The 19,396-nt window shown below is 43.0% G+C and overlaps 1 protein-coding gene across 2 annotated transcripts in view; it reads left to right on the top strand.

Annotated features, from left to right (window-relative positions):
- lpcat1 (lysophosphatidylcholine acyltransferase 1) overlaps window positions 1-19,396 on the top strand; it is a 108,565-nt gene that overhangs the window by 33,190 nt on the left and 55,979 nt on the right. For both annotated transcript variants that reach the window (XM_055658955.1, XM_055658948.1), the window contains exon 3: window positions 14,580-14,794. In XM_055658955.1, coding sequence (XP_055514930.1) covers window positions 14,580-14,794 — 215 coding nt within the window. The remainder of the gene's footprint in view (window positions 1-14,579; window positions 14,795-19,396) is intronic.

Here is a 19,396-nt window from a genome sequence, read left to right as displayed (position 1 = left end):
CATTCCAGGGCATTTTGTGCTGACAAGATGGCCCAGACCTGGGAAATGTAAGCATGGAAAAACCGTGGGGAATAATCCTTGGTCAGTAGGATTCTGATCATAGTAACAGCTTATATTGAGGTTAGGATTTGGGGCATAGCTCAGTTTGGGAACATTTTTTTAAATCCCTAGTGATGCATTTATATATGCATTTATATATGCATAGTATAATGGAATTTGGGTCATATATCAATGCAAAGATCCAGGGATTAATACCCAGCTCACATAATTTGCATCTGTTTCATTTGTAATGTCAGATTTTAAAGTGTTTCTTGTTTTAATCTTCTGGGAATCTACAAAGTATGGAAAATGTGGTTTGGTGATATGAATCATTGTACATGAGTAGAATAAGAATTTCATCCCAATCTGAATTTCAAGTTTACTTTATTGTCCAACTTCTACTGACAATGATCCATTCATCCTGGTTTTTATAATCCATTTGAGAGTAAAAATCTCCAAACAAAACAAATATTGAAACTTTCCAGTTGGCCATGATTTCAAAACATTTTTTTGATTCCTTTATTTTCAAGTTTAGTTGGAATTTACTTTCAGTCTCTTATTTTGGAACAGAAACAAACAAAGTTAATGGACAGGGAAAGGCCAGCTATTTCATGAAAACTTACCTAATCTTGGACAACCATCTTATTTACTGCTACCTCCTTTGGGAGATGGGTGATGGGGCAGTTGATAGGACTGTCAGGAGATCCTGGAAAATATATCACTTTCCATTTCTTGAAAGCTTCCTCTCGGTAAATGCTGAGATCAGGTGAAATTCATATTCATTTTGTCAGCAGAGCCTTTGGTTAATTGAGGAAAAGAAAATTAGAAAAATCAAAGTGTAAAATACTACCAGTACTGTGAGCACAAATTCCTCCACATCCACCGGAAGGATGTAACCATCAACAATGTTCTCACCAACACTGAGGCTGTAATTATATTTGGACTTGTCATTGGCATGCCCATTCGCAGATTTACAAAACACTGTATAGGGTGATTTCACGAAAGGTCACTGGAGCGTAGATCCTGACCCACGTGACCGCAAATTTTAACTGGAGGATACTCGTCACTTCCGGTACATGTTAGTGAATGGGAAAACACGCACTTTCACACCCGTTAAAAACATCGAAACCGGCCAGTTTTTGAGCTGCAATTTACTGTGCCAGTCGGGGTGACCGTGAGGCACAACTACCTAAATTTGCAGTCCAAAAGAAAGATAGAAACTAAGCTAAATTCAAGAGGGAGCTGAAGGTGCAAAAACAGCGGAAGTGCTTAGTGTCATGGAGATTTAAAGATCAAAAATATCGGGAATTATCACGTTTGCTCGCTGCATTTCATCAAATGTAAGGCATTATTGACTTTTTTTTATCTTTATTCATTTGTTATATGAAAAGTTTTAAAAGTGAAAAATCCGTCAGTAAAATTGCAAAATCGCCCATGGTTCTCAGGTGGGTTTTAACATGCAAAATGAAAACGCTTCTGAAGCTACATTTACCATTTAAATAATCATAAACTATCAATGCATTTTGAAATAAATTTTACTCAGATGCAAGCTAAGGAATGGGATAATTGTCAGCTGTTGGTTGGACAAAATCAGGACATTTTATTATTTGCCAAAATATATTTCTCAATGTTTCTTGTTTAAAGCCTGCACAATCACCCAAACTACTTATTTATTTATCATCTAATAACAGACAAGCCTGCAGCATGGAATGATGTCAACAATCCTGATTGGGCACCCACTGTGAGCAGGATAGACAATGTGCACAAGAACGCCATGCACATGCAACAAGAAGAGAGTATTAAAGCAGATTTGGCCGCAGCTATAGATGCTTGAGATGCTTTATTTCAAAACGCATTGATAGTTTACGATTATTTAAATGGTAAATGTAGCTTCAGAAGCGTTTTCATTTTGCATGTTAAAACCCACCTGAGAACCATGGGCGATTTTGCAATTTTATTGACGGGATTTTTCACTTTTAAAACTTTTCATATAACAAATGAATAAAGATTAAAAAGTCTAATGCCTTACTTTTGATGAAATGCAGCGAGCAAACGCGATAATTCCCGATATTTTTGATCTTTAAATCTCCACGACAAATGTCCGCTAAGCACTTCCGCTGTTTTTGCACCTTCAGCTCCCTCTTAAATTTACCTTAGTTTCTATCTTTCTTTTGGACTGTAAATTTACGTAGCTGTGCCTCACGGTCACCCCGACTGGCACAGTAAATTACAGCTCAAAAACTGGCCGTTTTCAATGTTTTTAACGGGTGTGAAAGTGCGTGTTTTCCCATTCACTAACATGTACCGGAAGTGACGAGTATCCTCCAGTTAAAATTTGCGGTCACGTGGGTCAGGATCTACGCTCCAGTGACCTTTCGTGAAATCACCCTATTCGTGGCTCTTGTCACAGGGGTATGGACAGACAGGCAATAATTTAAGGATGTGTTCAAAGCAGTCTTGGAAAATATGCAATATCACCATTTAATCTGCGAGACCTATGGCCCATGATTACACTGAATGGAAAAGAGTATTTGATACAGTATTTCAATCGTCAAGCTTACGCATTGATAGATGCAGAACCTAAATGTAAATGGTGGAAGGAGCGCACCACCAGCTAGCCCTATCGGACACCTATATCCCATATGTGGAGGAGTTAGCAGTTCCCTTCAGTCATCTCACGATTCACAAAACTGGAAGCAAGTCATTTTTGATTTAGAGGAACTTTCTGAAAGTAGGAGAAACCAACTATTATGTAACAGAAAAATAATAGAAATAATCAGCAGACTGGGTCCATCTCATGGTGAGGGACCTGAAAGTCAACTTAATTTTTCTTAACAGGTGTTTGACTGCCAGAGCACTTCCACTTTATTTCCGATTGCTGGCATCTGTAGCTTTTTTGCTTTTCGTCTCGTACAATCTGAGTTTATTTTTCATTTGGTTATGCAAGGTTTTTTATACAAGGGAGAAATTGATATAATTGATGCAGATATGTCAAACATTGTTTCTAGATTAATGCCAGGAACAAGGAAAGTTAATAGAACAAACTTAAGGTAATGGGAGGATGTAAAAATGGAGTGTCATCCACTAGGAACCAGGGCTTATACTATTTAATTATAACATTAACTAGACTAAGTGTGACCCGCTGTGTCCAAGTAGCACGGGAGGCTGGTCCCCCAACGCAATATTCCACCATTCACCCGTTCTCCCGACGCAACCCATTCCCCCAACGCAATATTCCACCACTCACCCATTGCCCCTAACTGCGCAGGCGCGGCTCATTTCCCCTCATTCCCCCGGGGAGGGGAGGGGTGGTGTGTGGGCGGGGGGAGGGTGTGTGGGTAGGGGGGTGGTGAGGGGGATTCTAGAATGGGGGGTTGTGAGGGCGGGGGTTTGTGTGGAGGGGGGTTTTTGTTGGGGGAGGGGAGTGTGGGGGGTGGGTGTGTGTGCGGGGGGGGGGTGGGGCAGGTGGGTTGTGGAGGGAGGGGAGTGTGGATGGGGGGGTGGGTTTGGAGGGGAGGGGGTATGGGCGGGGAGGTTGTGGGGGGGGGGGGATGTGTGGACAGGGGTGGAGGGGAGGAGAGAACTCAGATGAAAGACGGGGAAGAGCCATCGGGGGGGGAGGGGTATCACGGGGGAGGGGAGCAGGAGTCAGCGAGGTGGGCTAGAGGGGAAGGGGCAGGTGCTGGCTGTGCGATGGGGACTCACAGCGGGTGCTGGTCGCTGGTCGTTCTCCCCGCTAACTTTTACATTATGCCACTGATCAGAACGAAACTTGGTGCACCCACAGCACAGGAGAACAGTGAGTGACCTGGCGGAAAAATCATAGCGCTATCGCGTACCGTTTTTCGCAAATGGAAAAACCGCGCAAACCAGAAGATAACAAGATCAGAGTTTTAGTTATGTAGAGATAGATAACATTGGATGTGTTGAAACATTAAAAAAATAGTTCTATAACTATTTTACAAATCAGGAATTCAACACAATAAAGTAACTATCATAAAAAATATATTTTCTTTAAATGTTGGATATTTTAATTTGAATGTGGTCTTTAAATAAAAAACATAGCAATATGTTCTGAACTTTCTATCGCAACGGCAGCAGGCAGTCAGGGTGGGCAGTAGGACATCAAAAACCATAGCCGTGAGCACTGGCTCACCCCAAGGCTGTGTCCTAAGCCCCCTGCTGTTTAGTCTGCTGACACATGACTGTACTGCTAGACTCAACAACAACTTCATCAACAAGTTCGCTGATGACACAACAGTGGTGGGTCTCATCAGTGACAATGATGAATCGGCGTACAGGATGGAGGTGGAGCTGCTCACAGGTTGGTGCAAATCCCACAACCTCATTCTCAACGTGGTAAAAACTAAGGAGATGGTGGTTGACTTCAGGAGGGCGGGGAAACAACACCATACACCTCTGCACATCGATGGAGCTGATGTGGAAAGGGTCAGCAGCGTGAAGTTCCTAGGACTACACCTGTCAGATGACCTGACGTCCACGGCCAACACCACAGCACTAGTCAAGAGAGCCCAGCAGCGACTACACCCTCTCCGAAGACTACGTAAAGCAGGTCTCCCCACTACACACCTACGGACTTTTTATAGGGGGACAATCGAGAGCACATTGACCTACGGCATCACTTCCTGGTTCGGGAGTTGCAAGGCGTACGAACGGCACCAACTAGACAGGATTGTGAAGACCGCCAGCAGGATTATTGGTGCTCCACTCCCTTTCCTGCTGGACATGCAGGAAGAGATGTATCAGCAGAGCCATCTCCATCATCAAAGACCCCTACCACCCATCGCATCACATATTCTCCGTCCTGCCATCTGGGAAGAGGTACAGGAGCATTAGCTGCAAAACCAGCAGGACGCTCCTCAGCTTCCCGCAGGCTATAAGACTGCTAAACGGACTTTGCCCCCTGCCAAAGTATCGCGAACCAACCACCAACCTGGACACACTGCAGCAGAGCCACTGCCGTGCCGCTGCCGATCGGAACGCCTGTTGAATGTTTAGTAGAGTGTTAAATTTGTTCATGATATATGTATTTTTATTTCTATTTATTTTTAATGCACACTGAATGGACACTGGTTGAGCAACGTTTTTTTGTTTCCTCTGGGTATGTGAATACTCGGGAAATGACAATAAAGATATACAATAAGATCTGAACAAGACATTGCAATCTTCTGTATCTCAATCACCTGATCCAAATCGATCTCAGCCAATTGGAAAGGAATGCCAAACAAAACGCCTAAAGTGCTTTTAAAATATGTATTTCGTAATTATGCACAATGGGATCCGTACCTCCAACTTGGGGATCCCGAAACCATCATCTTTCACCCTAGAATATGAAATTCATTATTTGAATAATTGGGGAGCTGCAAATACTCTGTGATATATAATCCAAGAATATCTTCTAACTTAAAATATCTTGTGAATATTCATTCAAAACAAAGGAGTAATGTAAAGGTCTTGATCTCCATTTTTTTTAACTGGCTTATGCCAAGCTCTGGAGGGGTTCTTAACCCATTTCTCGACGTTATTAAACCAAACAACCGTGCAGCTGTTCTGGGTGTCAGGGCATTTACAAATATGTCTGGACTGATATAATTTACTTCACTTCCATTCAAATGCCTTTTCATAACATTATTAAAATTGAAACTTGTTCTTAAAAGCCATGTTAAAAACTTGCCGTTTTGCTGATATCTATCTGTTTTGCAACGTAATGTTTACAGTACCTTGATGCTTTGATGTGCCCTTGAGAGAATCGCTCAAAGGCTTCACTGGAAAAGGCCATGGTGGTGCCAATATGTATTGGCGGTTAATGGTTAATAATTTGCATCCATCCCTATCCAAAAAACAGAATTGAAATATCCAGTACTAAATTAAAATGGGGGGATAGTGTCGTACCTTGCTTAACCCTCCCATCATGAGGGGGATGGTTACAATCTTACATTGCCATTTTCAATAAAAATGGCCAGGCTTTGTATACGTCTGAGAAGAAGGTCAACTCCCATCCTACCCAAAGTCTTGCTTGGAAGCCTGTGGCTGATGGAGTCTAATGGGCCTGTCCCACTTAGACAATTTTTTCAGCGGACTGCTGGCGACTGTCAAGACAGACACACGCACAGGCACACGGGCACAGAGAGAGACACACACACAGACAGACAGACAGACAGACACACACACACACACACACACAGGCAGAGAGACACACACAGGCAGAGACACACACACAGGCAGAGACACAGACAGACAGACGCACACACACACACACACACACACACACACAGACAGACAGACACACAGGCAGACACACAGACAGACAGACACACACACACACAGACAGAGAGACAGACACACACACAGAGACAGACACTAGTGAAAACATCCTCTCCACAGTCACTCTATCCAGGTCTTTCAGTATTTGATAAGTTTCAATGAGGCCCCACCCCTCATCCTTCTAAACTCCAGTGAATACAGGCGTGGTTCCTTGAACACTCATCATATGTTAACCCAATCATTCCTGAGATCATTCTCGTAAACCTCCTCTGGACCCTGTCCAACACCAGCACATCCTTCCTCGGATATGGGGCCCAAAATTCCTCACAATACTCCAAATGCAGTCTTACAAGTGCCTTATAAAGCCTCAGTATGACATCCCTGTTTTTATATTCTAGCCCTCTCGAATTAAATGCTAGCATTGAATGCGCCTTCCTTACTACCGATTCGACTTGCAAATCAACTTTTTGAGAATCCTGCACAGCACTCCCAAGTCTCTTTGCTTTCTCTACACTACCTGCCCCTCCACATTATATTTGTGGATAAAGGGTACAGCATTTAGAGAAAAGATATAACATCAAAGTCCAATTAAAGATAGTTCAAAGGTCTCCAATGAGGTAGATGGGAGGTCAGGATTGCACTCTAGCTGATGGAAGACCATCCAGTTGTGTGCTAAGAGCTGGGAAGAAACTGTTCCTGAATCTGGAGGTATGTGTTTTAAAACTTCTGTAATTCTTGCCTGATGGGAGAGGGAGAAGAGAAAGTGACTGGGGTGAGTGGGCCTTGATTATGCTGGTGGCCTTGCCGAAACAGCATGACGTGTGGATGGAGTCAGTGGAAGGGAAGCTGGTTTGTGCGATGGTCGAGGCTGTCCACAACACCCTGCAATTACTTGCGGTCTTGGAAGGAGCTGTTCCCAAAACATGTTGTGATGCATTACTATGGCGCATCTGTAGAAGTTGGTGAGAGTTGTTGGGGACATGCTGAACTTCTGAAGACTTCTAAGGAAGTAGAGCCATTGGTGTGCTTTCTTGGCCATTCCTTCGATATGGCTGGGTATTGAGACCTGTTGTCAGAGGAATAAACCAAGAATTTTCTTGATGGTGAGCTTTTGCTACATGCAATGATCCATGCAATGCTTCTTCAAAATTGCTGGTCACTATTAATCGTTGATCTCAGTCCCTAAATTCAATCATTTTGCAATAAAGTCTAACATTTCAATTGCTCACCTTATTGCTTATTGCACTTGCATGTTAGCTTTCAGTTACTTTTATACTGAAAATCAACATTCTCTTATCGCTCACTGTAAACAAATAGTTTGGGCTTGTGCAATGTGCCAAAGAAACATTCTAAATAGCATCCAGTCTGACTTATTTTTACCATTGTAATTTTCTATTGTCGTCGCTCTTTGCTTAATAGAAGAATATGCATTGTAAATGTGATCTTGTTATTAACTGCAAAATGGATTTATGTTTTGCCTCTTTTTTAGATTAAGTTATCAATGTAATAGATATGTTTTTGGAAAAATCCAGCAGAATGCATTCTGCATCATTCTTTTTAAACTCCATATTTAATAAATGCTTACGAAGTGGGAACAGGGCAAAGCCATATGACCTATTTTGTCTGCTGCATAATGCAGTAAGACTATAGCTGATCTGAATGTAACTAACTCTGCATCCCAAACCACCACATTAAACTTTCACCCTCTTGCTTGTCAACTAGGCCATTTGCTTTCCAAATACAAGTTTCCACTGAGATTATGAAACCGGAGGTTCTGCTTATTTGATGCGCCGATTATATGGAGCCACTTGTTTAGTCCTACCTTTGTCATTGATGCCTTTGTTTACCATAACGATGGAATCCCCTCCCTGCAACAATGTTTCTCTCCAAAAGGACAGGTAACTCAAACCTTGGCACTGGCCAAGCAGCACAGATTTCTAGAATTTAGCTGTAGATGACGGTGTCAATGCCCTTCACTATATTGTCCTCTACTAATACTTTTTTGCTCCCCCAATCTTTGATTTTTGCTCCCCCAACAAGGTATCACAGTCGGGTACTTTGTTCATTGAATTGAATTGAATCCATTTTATTAGCCAAGTATGTATACATAAAAGGAATCTGCCTTAGTGCTTTGCCCACCAGTAACAACACAATATAGTAGACAATTAGAAATAAAACATTATAATTTAAACATGTGAAGAATGAAATAAAATACCAGAGCACAAGGGGGCCACAGACTTTTGGCTGTTGAGTAGAGCTATTGCTCGTGGAAAAAAACTCTTTTTATGTCTGGCTGTGGTGGCTTTGACAGTCTGGAGTCGCCTTCCAAAGAGAAGTGCTTCAAAGAGTTTGTGGCCAGGGTGAGAGTGGTTAGAGATGATCATGCCCGCTGCTCTCTTCCTGGCCCTTGCAGTGTACTGTTCGTCGATGGGGGGGTCGAATGATGCGCTGCAGCCTCTGGATGTCATGCTTGGTGGCTGAGCCAAACCAGACCATGATGGAGAAGGTGAGGACAGACTCTATGATGGCGGTATAAAACTGGACCATCATTGCCTATGGCAGATTGTGTTTTCTCAGCTGCCGCAAGGAAGTACATCATCTGTTGGGCCTTTTTGGCTGTGGAGTCGATCGTGGCCTCCCATTTAAGGTCCCTGTTTACAAATACACAGGACTGGATGTTAAAAATCCAATGCCAATATCAATTTACTCCCGATGGTGATGGGAGCCTTCTGCACTCACCTATGCTACTCCGATGTTGAGAAAGGCTAGGCAGACACGTCATTGGGGTTATCAAGTGGGCACCTACTTTCATCGACGTTTTGCTGATTGAACCCACGACGTCTCCAGTCGACTCAGCGGTGCATTCTGGCGTCCCAGAACCAGCCCCCTCTGCATCTGTCTAGTCGGTTATTTGGGAGACCAAATGGGGTCTTTCCTCTTCAGCCAGAGCCACTGGCTACTCCGCTCTGCCACCCGTGATGTTTCTTTGATGGCCTGGCGTAGGGCTTGTCCGTTGATCCTCAGGTCCTTCACCAGTCTTAAGGTAAATAACCATATATAACCATATAACAATTACAGCGCGGAAACAGGCCATCTCGGCCCTTCTAGTCCATGCCGAACACGTATTCTCCCCTAGTCCCATCTACCTGCACTCAGACCATAACCCTCCATTCCTTTCCCGTCCATATTACTATCCAATTTATTTTTAAATGATAAAATCGAAGCTGCCTCCACCACCTCCACTGGAAGCTCATTCCACACAGCTACCACTCTCTGTGTAAAGAAGTTCCCCCTCATGTTGCCCCTAAACTTCTGTCCCTTAATTCTCAAGTCATGTCCTCTTGTTTGAATCTTCCCTACTCTCAGTGGGAAAAGCTTATCCACGTCAACTCTGTCTATCCCTCTCATCATTTTAAAGACCTCTATCAAGTCCCCCCTTAACCTTCTGCGCTCCAAAGAATAAAGACCTAACTTGTTCAACCTTTCTCTGTAACTTAGTTGCTGAAACCCAGGCAACATTCTAGTAAATCTCCTCTGTAGTCTCTCTATTTTGTTGACATCCTTCCTATATTTAGGCGACCAAAATTGTACACCATTCTCCAGAATTGGCCTCACCAATGTCTTGTACAATTTTAACATTACATCCCAACTTCTATACTCAATGCTCTGATTTATAAAGGCCAGCACACCAAAAGCTTTATTTACCACCCTATCTACATGAGATTCCACCTTCAGGAAACTGTGCACAGTTATTCCTAGATCCCTCTGTTCAACTGCATTCCTCAATTCACTACCATTTACCATGTACGTCCTATTTTGATTTGTCCTGCCAAGATGTAGCACCTCACACTTATCAGCATTAAACTCCATCTGCCATCTTTCAGCCCACTCTTCCAACTGGCCTAAATCTCTCTGTAGACTTTGAAAATCTACTTCATTATCCACAACACCACCTATCTTAGTATCATCTGCATACTTACTAATCCAATTTACCACACCATCATCCAGATCATTGATGTACATGAGAAACAACAGTGGACCCAACACAGATCCCTGTGGCACCCCACTAGTCACTGGCCTCCAATCTGACAAACAGCCATCCACCATTACTCTCTGGCATCTCCCATTCAGCCACTGTTGAATCCATCTTGCTACTCCACCATTAATACCCAACAATTGAACCTTCTTAACCAACCTTCCATGAGGAACCTTGTCAAAGGCCTTACTGAAGTCCATATATACAACATCCACTGCTTTACCCTCATCAATTTCCCGAGTAACCTCTTCCAAAAAATTCAAGAAGATTTGTCAAACATGACCTTCCAGGCACAAATCCATGTTGACTGTTCCTAATCAGACCCTGTTTATCCAGATGCTTATATATATTATCTCTTAAGTATCCTTTCCATTAATTTGCCCACCACTGACGTCAAACTAACAGGTCTATAATTGCTAGGTTTACTCTTAGAACCCTTTTTAAACAATGGAACAACATGCGCAGTACGCCAATCCTCCGGCACTATTCCCGTTTCTAATGACATTTGAAATATTTCTGTCATAGCCCCTGCTATTTCTACACTAACTTCCCTCAATGTCCTAGGGAATATCCTGTCCGGACCTGAAGACTTATCCACTTTTATATTTTTCAAAATGTTGCCACGAATCCTCGACATCCAACTTCTACCGGGCAGATCTTAGCTCTCCAGCCCCGCTGTTCTGCCTCTGCTGCAAGCTCTGTATATCGCAGTTTCTTTCTTTCGAAGGCTTCCTGCACAGCATCCTCCCAAGGGACTGTGAGCTCCACAAAATACACCATGCGCTGAGAGTTCGACCAGAGCACAAGATCAGGCCTCAAGTTGGTGATGGCTATCTCTGATGGAACTGTAAGCCGTTGGTCCACATCCACCAGCATCTGCCAATCCCGGGCTGCCTCCAGCTGTCCAAACCTGGTCCTTGGTGGAATTTGTGAGACTAGAGAGAGGCAGCTGGAGTACCCCCTGACCGTACAGGCCTACGTTGCTCAGGCACCAAGGAACACCTAACCACCTTCTCACGAAAGAGCTGATTGTTCTTTCTATCTTCTCGACTCTTGTGAGGGTGATGTCATACATGGTTAGTGGCCACATAAGGCGAGGTAGCAACCCAAACTGCAGGCACCATATTTTCAGCTTTCCAGGCAGCATGGATCGGTCGATGTTCACCAGGCCTTTGATGACTTCTTGCCTAAACTTGTTAGCCTGATCAGTGTCCTTCAGTTTAGAGATATACCATCTTCCCAGACTTTTGATTGGCTTCTCTGACACAGTTGGAATAGGTTCTTGATCAATGAAGAACCTTTGACCTGTCAGTTTGCCTTTGATTATAGAAATGCTTCTTGATTTGGATGGCTTGAATTTCATTCTGACCCCAGTGATGTTCTCTTGAAGCTTCCCTGAAAGGCGCCTGGTGCAAGGTGCTGTTGTTGTTATGATTGTCATGTCATCCATGTAGGCCCTGATGGGTGGTAGACGGACTCCAGACTTCAGCCGCTCACCACCCACTACCCACTTGGAGGCCCTTATGATGACTTCCATAGCCATTGTAAAAATCAATGGGGAGATGGTACACCCCACCATAATGCCAATCTCCATGCAGTGCCATGTGGTCGTGAAGTCAGGCGTGGTGAAACAGAGCTGCAGATCTTGAAAATAAGCCTTGACAAGGCTTGCGATAGTCTCTGGTATCCTGAAGAAGTCAAAGGATGCCCAGAGGAAACTGAGAGACAGTTCCAAACGCGTGGTCAAGGAAAATGACATGCAGATCTCTCTTCTCTTTTCTTGCAGTCTGGATTTGGTGCCAAATCATGCTGGTATGTTTGAGACATCCAGAGAACCCTGGGATGCCTGCTTTTTGGACTGTTGTATCCACAAGGTTGTTTCTCTCTAAATAGCTGGTCATCCACTGAGCTATGATGCTGAAGAAAATCTTACCCTCTACATTGAGGAGACTAATAGGGCAGAATTGGCTGATATCTGTAGATTCCTTCTCCTTCGGAATTAGGATTCCTCCTGCCCTGCGCCATACTTTTGGAATGTCTTTCTTCTCCCAAGTCACTCTCATTAGCCTCCACTGGAAGCGAAGAACATCAGGAGCACTCTTGTAGAGTCGATACGGAACCCCATTTGGCCCTGGGGCCGAAGATGCTCTTGCCCGCTTTACTGTCTGTTCCACCTCCCTTCACTTTGGAGGACTAATGTCCATCTTGTGCTCTGGTTGTTCAATTGGTGGAATGTCCGATGGAATAGCTGTCTTCTGGTGTCTCTTGCCATCCACATGCATTCTTTCCAGATGCTCGTCCAGCTCCTGCCTTGATGTTTTCAGGTTTCCTCCCTTTTCTTTGATGAAAAGTGATTTTATGAACTCGTAGGGGTCCTTGAAGAAGCGTGATCTCGTTCTTTCTTTCTTTTTTTGTGATTTCCGCAGGTACTCTGCTCGTCTAAGGGTTGCTAAACAGTTTTTGATGTTCACCTGGAGAATGTTGATGCCCTCCTTCTCACTATCAGAAGCCTTCCTCCACGGCGTCTTGAGCTGCCTTCTCTCCTGGATTAGGCATTCCATCTCCTTTTGCCGTCTGGATTTGCTTTCCAAAGCTGGTGCCTTTTCCTTTTTCTCCCTTAGTCCATATCGTTCTGCTCCATAGCCATAGATGATGTCCCCCATCTTGTCAAGCTTTCTTTCAACTGAACCCCTTAGTCAGATACTGGTCAGGTCTGCATTTATGGTCTCCCATTCTTCTCCGAGGCTCCAGGCCATTTCACGCGAGGTTTTCTTCTGCTGATCTTTTTCTCCATTGCTGGTTTTCTTGGCTGGATGGGCTCCATATCTTCTTCTGCCTGCGTAACTGTGCTTGAGTTTCCTTCATTAGGGGGGCTGATGCCCTGCGAACTTTGGTGAGACTTCACTCGCTGGACGTCATTCGACTTACTTGATTGACTTCTCAGGAAGTACTTAAAAAATGCGAGGTCCCTGTTTTCCCTCTCTCAAGCACCCTTTCTTTCCTTGATGTATTTTCAAGCCCTTTGAAGATGTTATTTTCATCCAGCCGCAGGAACAGACCTGAAGCCTCTTCTCGGATGATTATTGTGCGCGTGGTTCTTGTTGAGTGCATGTATTGATGGTGATGCTGAAGATTATGGTTCCAAAGAACTTAAATGACTCCACAAATGTGACTGTGGTGTTGTTGATGGTGAGGGGGGCGAGGGGGGGAGCTCTCCTAAAGTCTACAATCAATTCCACTGTCTTAAGTGGAGCTCCAGGTTGTAGCGATGGCACCAGAACGTCACCTGTGTCACTTCCTGTCTGTAGGCAGATTCTTCCCCATCCTGGATCAGTCCAATAAGGGTTGTGTCGTCCCCTCCTCTCACTCACCCTAACAAGCTGCTCATGCCTCAACCCATTGGACAAACGCAAAATCTGTGGCTTCTGCACCCTGATCTCATGCCCCCCCCACCTTGCCGTTGCCTATCCCTGACCAGATCAGAATATACTATCTACTAGGGGGTCATTCACCTGACCAAATCATTTAATTAACCAAGTTTGTAACACTTTACTGAGTTAAAGCTCCTTGGCTGGAGGTATATTTGCCATGGATCACATTTTCATTCAGCAACTTCAGATGCCCACAGCCATGCCATATTCAATTTTCTACCATTTGTAATGCATTGACTAGCAACCTAATCGTTTTATATTTTAAATCTTAGCGACTAGTGTAGCTGGGTCATGTTGGCCGGCGTGGGCTAGTTGGGCCGAAGGGCCTGCTTCAACGCTCTATGACTATGATCAAATGGATCGCTTACTAATACTCGCAAAGAGCTAACTTCTTTCCTCAACATGTGACACTCTGAAAACCTCACTAGCCTTTGATGTAGCTTAGAAAGAAAATATGTATACATTTCCTTTTTATCACTGAAGCAATTTAAGGAAGATCAGCACTAACTTCATCCTCTCTGACAAATTTAATAAAGAATAGAGAAACCTTGGTCAATTGGAATCTGAATATAAATATAAACCATGCCATTTTTTGTGAACTTCTGTTTGATTATGAAAGTTGCTAGCGTTCTCCAGCTGAAAAAGATAACTAGCATTTTTGTTTTAATGAGATGAAGTGTGACGTAAGTGAAATTGATAGATTATATAATTTGTGTGATATTTTTTTCCCCCCAGCTGTTGCATTTTCAATTGTAGCCTTTGACACATTTATATTTTGTATCTTGTAGGGCATTGGATTTTTTGCTGAAAGTGATAATGAGAGCTATGTGGTTTGCGGGTGGCTTTCATTGGATGAGTATAAAGGGACGTCGTGCATTGCCAACAGAAGCACCAATAATTACTTTAGCACCACATTCTTCATATTTTGATGCTATTCCGGTTACCATGACCATGGCTTCCATTGTAATGAAGGCAGAAAGCAAAGACATCCCTATATGGGGAAGTAAGTAATTTCTTACTAAATGTGCTATAATAGGTGAAGAGGAATGCAGTGTCGCCATGAGAAATTTGCTGAAATCACTGTGCTGTACCACGCATTCATCATTTGTTAGCCTGCATTGATATACATTTGTTTCACACCCAGTACCCTCAGATCCTGAAATATGTGTGTCCAGCATGGTTAGGATATACTCTATAACCAGCCTGCCATGTAAATTTCAGGTTCGGCAATACATTTGGATATTAAGTTTTATTTGAAGTATGATGCTTCATAAAATAAAATCATTGTTAAAACCTTAGTTTCAATGCATTCTATTATTATTCTTAGAAGATGAATTAAATTGCCCTCCCCCTCTCACAGGAAGCATAGTTTAGTACCCTATCTGTCATCATCTAGATTGACCACGTTTTCATGATCTAATCATCAATTTATAGAGTTGGTTAAATACCTCGCACTGATATATGATTAACTCCATTAGCACCACAATTCTGTAGACAAACATTTGTGTACACTGTATTTTGCATTTAAATGCACTTGCATATCTTCAAATAAAAAAAATATTTTTTTAACTTGGTAAAGAAGTGGAATGTGCGAACCTAGTACAATTTATATTTTCCTCTTCGGGATTGTGAAAAAAAAAAATTTTGCAAGACACTTAAAAGGCGATGCACATGTTGAGGTTTTAGTAGTGATGAGTTTTAAGGTTTACGATGATTTTGAGGTGACTACTAGTGGTCTAAACTGTTAATAAGACTATTTAATTGTTCACAGATATAGTCTAATTCAAATATACTGTTTGCATATACTCTGTCACACTACAATTTTAAGCATTAACCAACTTGTAGAAACATATAAAATTAAGAGTTTGGACAAGCTAGATGCAGGAAACATGTTCCCGATGTTGGGGGAGTCCAGAACCAGGGGGCACAGTTTAAGAATAAGGGGTAGGCCATTTAGAACTGAGATGAGGAAAAGCTTTTACATGTGAATTTGTGGAATTCTCTGCCTTAGAAAGCAGTGGAGGCCGATTCACTGGATGCATTCAAAAGAGAGTTAGATAGAGCTGTTGGGGCTAGCGGAATCAAGGGATATGGGGAGAAGGCAGGAACGGGTTACTGATTGTGGATGATCAGCTATGATCACATTGAATGGCGGTGCTGGCTCGAAGGGCCGAAAGGCCTACTCCTACACCTAGTTTCTATGTTTCTGTGTAATAATTTTTCAAAATTGAATAGCAGCAAGTGGATTACCAAATTTAAGAAACTTGTAATAATTTAGTGTATGAGGAAATTGGATAGATGGCGTGGATGAATTATATTTTGTTACTGACTTAATATTTTGCAGTAGTATTCTGTTTAGTTGACCTTCCAGTGGATTCCATCCTCTGGCCATTAAGTGCCTTAAGATAAATGAGCTTGTCATCTCCAAAAGGAATAATATTGGATTATTAACTTTTGCATCAAATTTCAAATGTTATTTTTCTGGATATCCCAGTACCTTGCCTGATTTGTCTCTGCAAATTTTGCACTTACCCTCATGCCAAGTGTATAAACTGTATATATTTGTTGTCACACCACATTTCTGTCTATGTCCCTTGACTTCCTCTGTCAACTTCATCTTGTATCACCCATTCTTTTGTACCTCTGAAACTTGTTCTTTTCTGACATACATTTTGTGTGTGCATCAGTTTCTAACTATTCATAATAATAATAATCTTATTTATATAGCACATTTTTAGTCAACTTGCATTGACCCCAAAGTGCTTCACATAATTACATTACATTTACACACAGGCAAAGGTGGGTGAAGTGTCTTGCCCCAAGGACACAACGACAGTATGCACTCCAAGCGGGATTCGAACCGGCTACCTTCCGGTCGCCAGCCGAACACTTAGCCCATTGCGCCATCCGTCGTCCCGTGGCACCCTTTTCATGGCACCCTTATCATATAATAACAACAAAGAAATATTTAAAAAGTATGATAAAAAACTATTCAAGATTCAAGATTCAATTTAATTGTCATTTGGACCCCTTGAGGTCCAAACGAAATGCCGTTTCTGCAGCCATACATTAGAAACAAATAGACCCAAGACACAACATAATTTACATAAACATCCATCACATCGCTGTGATGGAAGGCCAAAAACACTTATCTCTCCACTGCACTCTCCCCTCCACGATGTCAGAGTCAAAGTCAAAGCCCCCGGCTGGCGATGGCGATTGTCCCGCGGCCATTAAAGCCACGACGGGTAATGCAAGGTCGCACACCGGGTCTTGGTGTTAGAGCCCCCGGCGTGCGCTCGCAGAGTCCCGCGCCCATTCCAAGCCGCGCAGGGCGGTGATGTCGGGCCCCGCTCCAGGAGCTCTTCGACCCCGCAACTCGGGCGGTTGAAGTCGCCGTTGCAGGAGCCCTGAAAAGCGGTCTCCCTCCAGGGACCCGCGGGCTCCCGGTGCCGCCATCCACCAGACCCGCAGTTGCAGCCTCTGAATCTCCGGAGGTCGGGCCGCAGCAGCGCTCCACCACCGCTTCACCCGCTCTGGACTCGGCCAGCTCCGCGACGGTGAGGTGAGTCGTTGGCATTGAATACCTAGAAATAATTCTGGCTCTCCTGATGCCCTTCAATCTCTGACCAACGTGTTATTTTTCTTGTCACAACCAAACCTTTGTATTTAAAATGTAACTATTTACCTTCCTTTATGCTCCTTTATTTCTGCCATCTTTTCCTGATCTGCAGTTCTTATCAAACACTTATTTTGCATCTCCTTTCACAAGTCATCCCTTCATGTCGATCCTCCAGTCTATCATGTATAGATGTGCCTTCTGCCATCAAAACCGTATGCTTTTAAATATGCATTAGCTCAGCTAAACCCCCACTCATTCACCCAGAATTGCCAAATGCCAGTGATAAATTAAACCCTGTGTGGACTTCATCTTGCTGGCCCTTTGTACTCTTGACTGAAGCAGGTCCATCTAGGGCTCATGCCTTGAGTACTGAGGTTCAACTCTTAAAAAGCCCGTGGCAGGCGTTGCTTTTGATTTAATTTTCAAAGCTTTCAAAATGTTCAAAATCAAAACGATTATTACAAATTAAACAGTAAATAATTTTATTTGTGTGAAAAGCAAAACATTTGCAAATACGAGAAATCTGAGATCCTCAAATTGCACAGCCAATTGGTATTCAAATCCTTATCTTTTCCCATCCTGTCCTTTTAGTCCTATGTTTCAGTCAAATTAGCTCATTTGTTCCGCTTACACCTGTCTGATTAAACCCATTGCTGAGAAGTGCCAGAAAAAGTTCCAACAATCCACCCTAGACTTTAATGAAACAAAAATTTGCAGGTGGACAATGTAACTTTACTTTTATTCTTGGGTATGGACATCACTGAGGCTGAAACGTATTTCATGTTCCTTGAGGAAATAAGTTTATGCCAGTCTCTTAGAGCATGGGAAAGGTTGTTCCAGAATGCTTTTGGGTATGATACTCCATGATTTTGGGCCTGCAACATAGATATAGATTATAGATATAGATATAGAATAGATATAGATATAGATAAAGAATAGATAATTCTCAGGTGCCTAGGTCTTGTCCTCTGGCTGATTTGTCGACAGTAAATGCTGCATTTGTAGTGCGTCAGCAAAGGAAGTGAGTGTTTATATTAGTGGCTGAACAGTTGCCAAAGTAAATTACTTAACTTGGAATAGTGTCAAGCTGTATGTGGTTTCAGAGCTGCCTTTATTCAGACAGTGATTATGCCAATAGAACATGATCTTTTTTGCAGGTGGTGAATAGGCTTTTAGGAGTTGAAGATGAGCCATATATGAAAGAATACCTAGTCCTGACCAACTCTAATAGACATGATCTGTGAGTAGTCTGGTTGAGTTTCAGGTCAGTGGAAATCCTCAGGATGTTGACAGGGGTGCAATAATAGTAATGCCATTTAATGTCATGGATAGGTGATGGTTAATTCTTGACTGTGGATGTCATTGCTTGATGTTAGTGTTGAGAAGCTTGAGAAAAGTTTGAGCTTGTGATAATTAGCCTCCGTCTATTTCAGTGCCAAGACTCCATTTCTGTGTTGGGACATTCGCGGGAGATTTCAAAACGCAGCTGTTGGATTGGTTGAGTCTGTGTATTTCCTTGTCAGAGCAGTAGCAGATGATTTCAAAAGACAGCAATTGGATTGGTTGAGTGATCAAAATGTAATAATTGAGCAACCATTAAAAAGAAGTTAAGATGTAGCGGTGTGGCCTTTTGGGGGAGAGGCTCTATTGAGACATGCTGTGTTGCGGATGATTGTGAGGCTTTGATTCAAGAGACTGAGGCGAAAGAGAAAGATGGTACAGTACACTTTTTGTATGTGATTGTTGTGCTTCCCTCCCCCCCCCCTCCCCCCTCTTGGTTTTAGTGCAGTAATGATGGCTGGTAGAACAGAGCAATGTTCCTCCTGCAGAAGGCAGGGAAACTGCAGGTGTCCCTGAGGGCTACACCTGTGGGAAGTGTGTCCAGGTGCAATTCCTTAAATACCGTTTTAGGCGGCTGCAGTGGGAAGACCTCTGGATAATCCAGCTGAATGAGAGCTTTGTAGATGGCAGTCATAGCGAGCT

Source organism: Leucoraja erinacea, chromosome 2 (assembly GCF_028641065.1).
Source record: "Leucoraja erinacea ecotype New England chromosome 2, Leri_hhj_1, whole genome shotgun sequence".
NCBI classification, from domain to species: Eukaryota; Metazoa; Chordata; class Chondrichthyes; order Rajiformes; family Rajidae; genus Leucoraja; species Leucoraja erinaceus.
The sequence above is the reverse complement of the archived record's forward strand: the minus strand, read 5'-3'. Positions and strand labels throughout refer to the sequence as shown.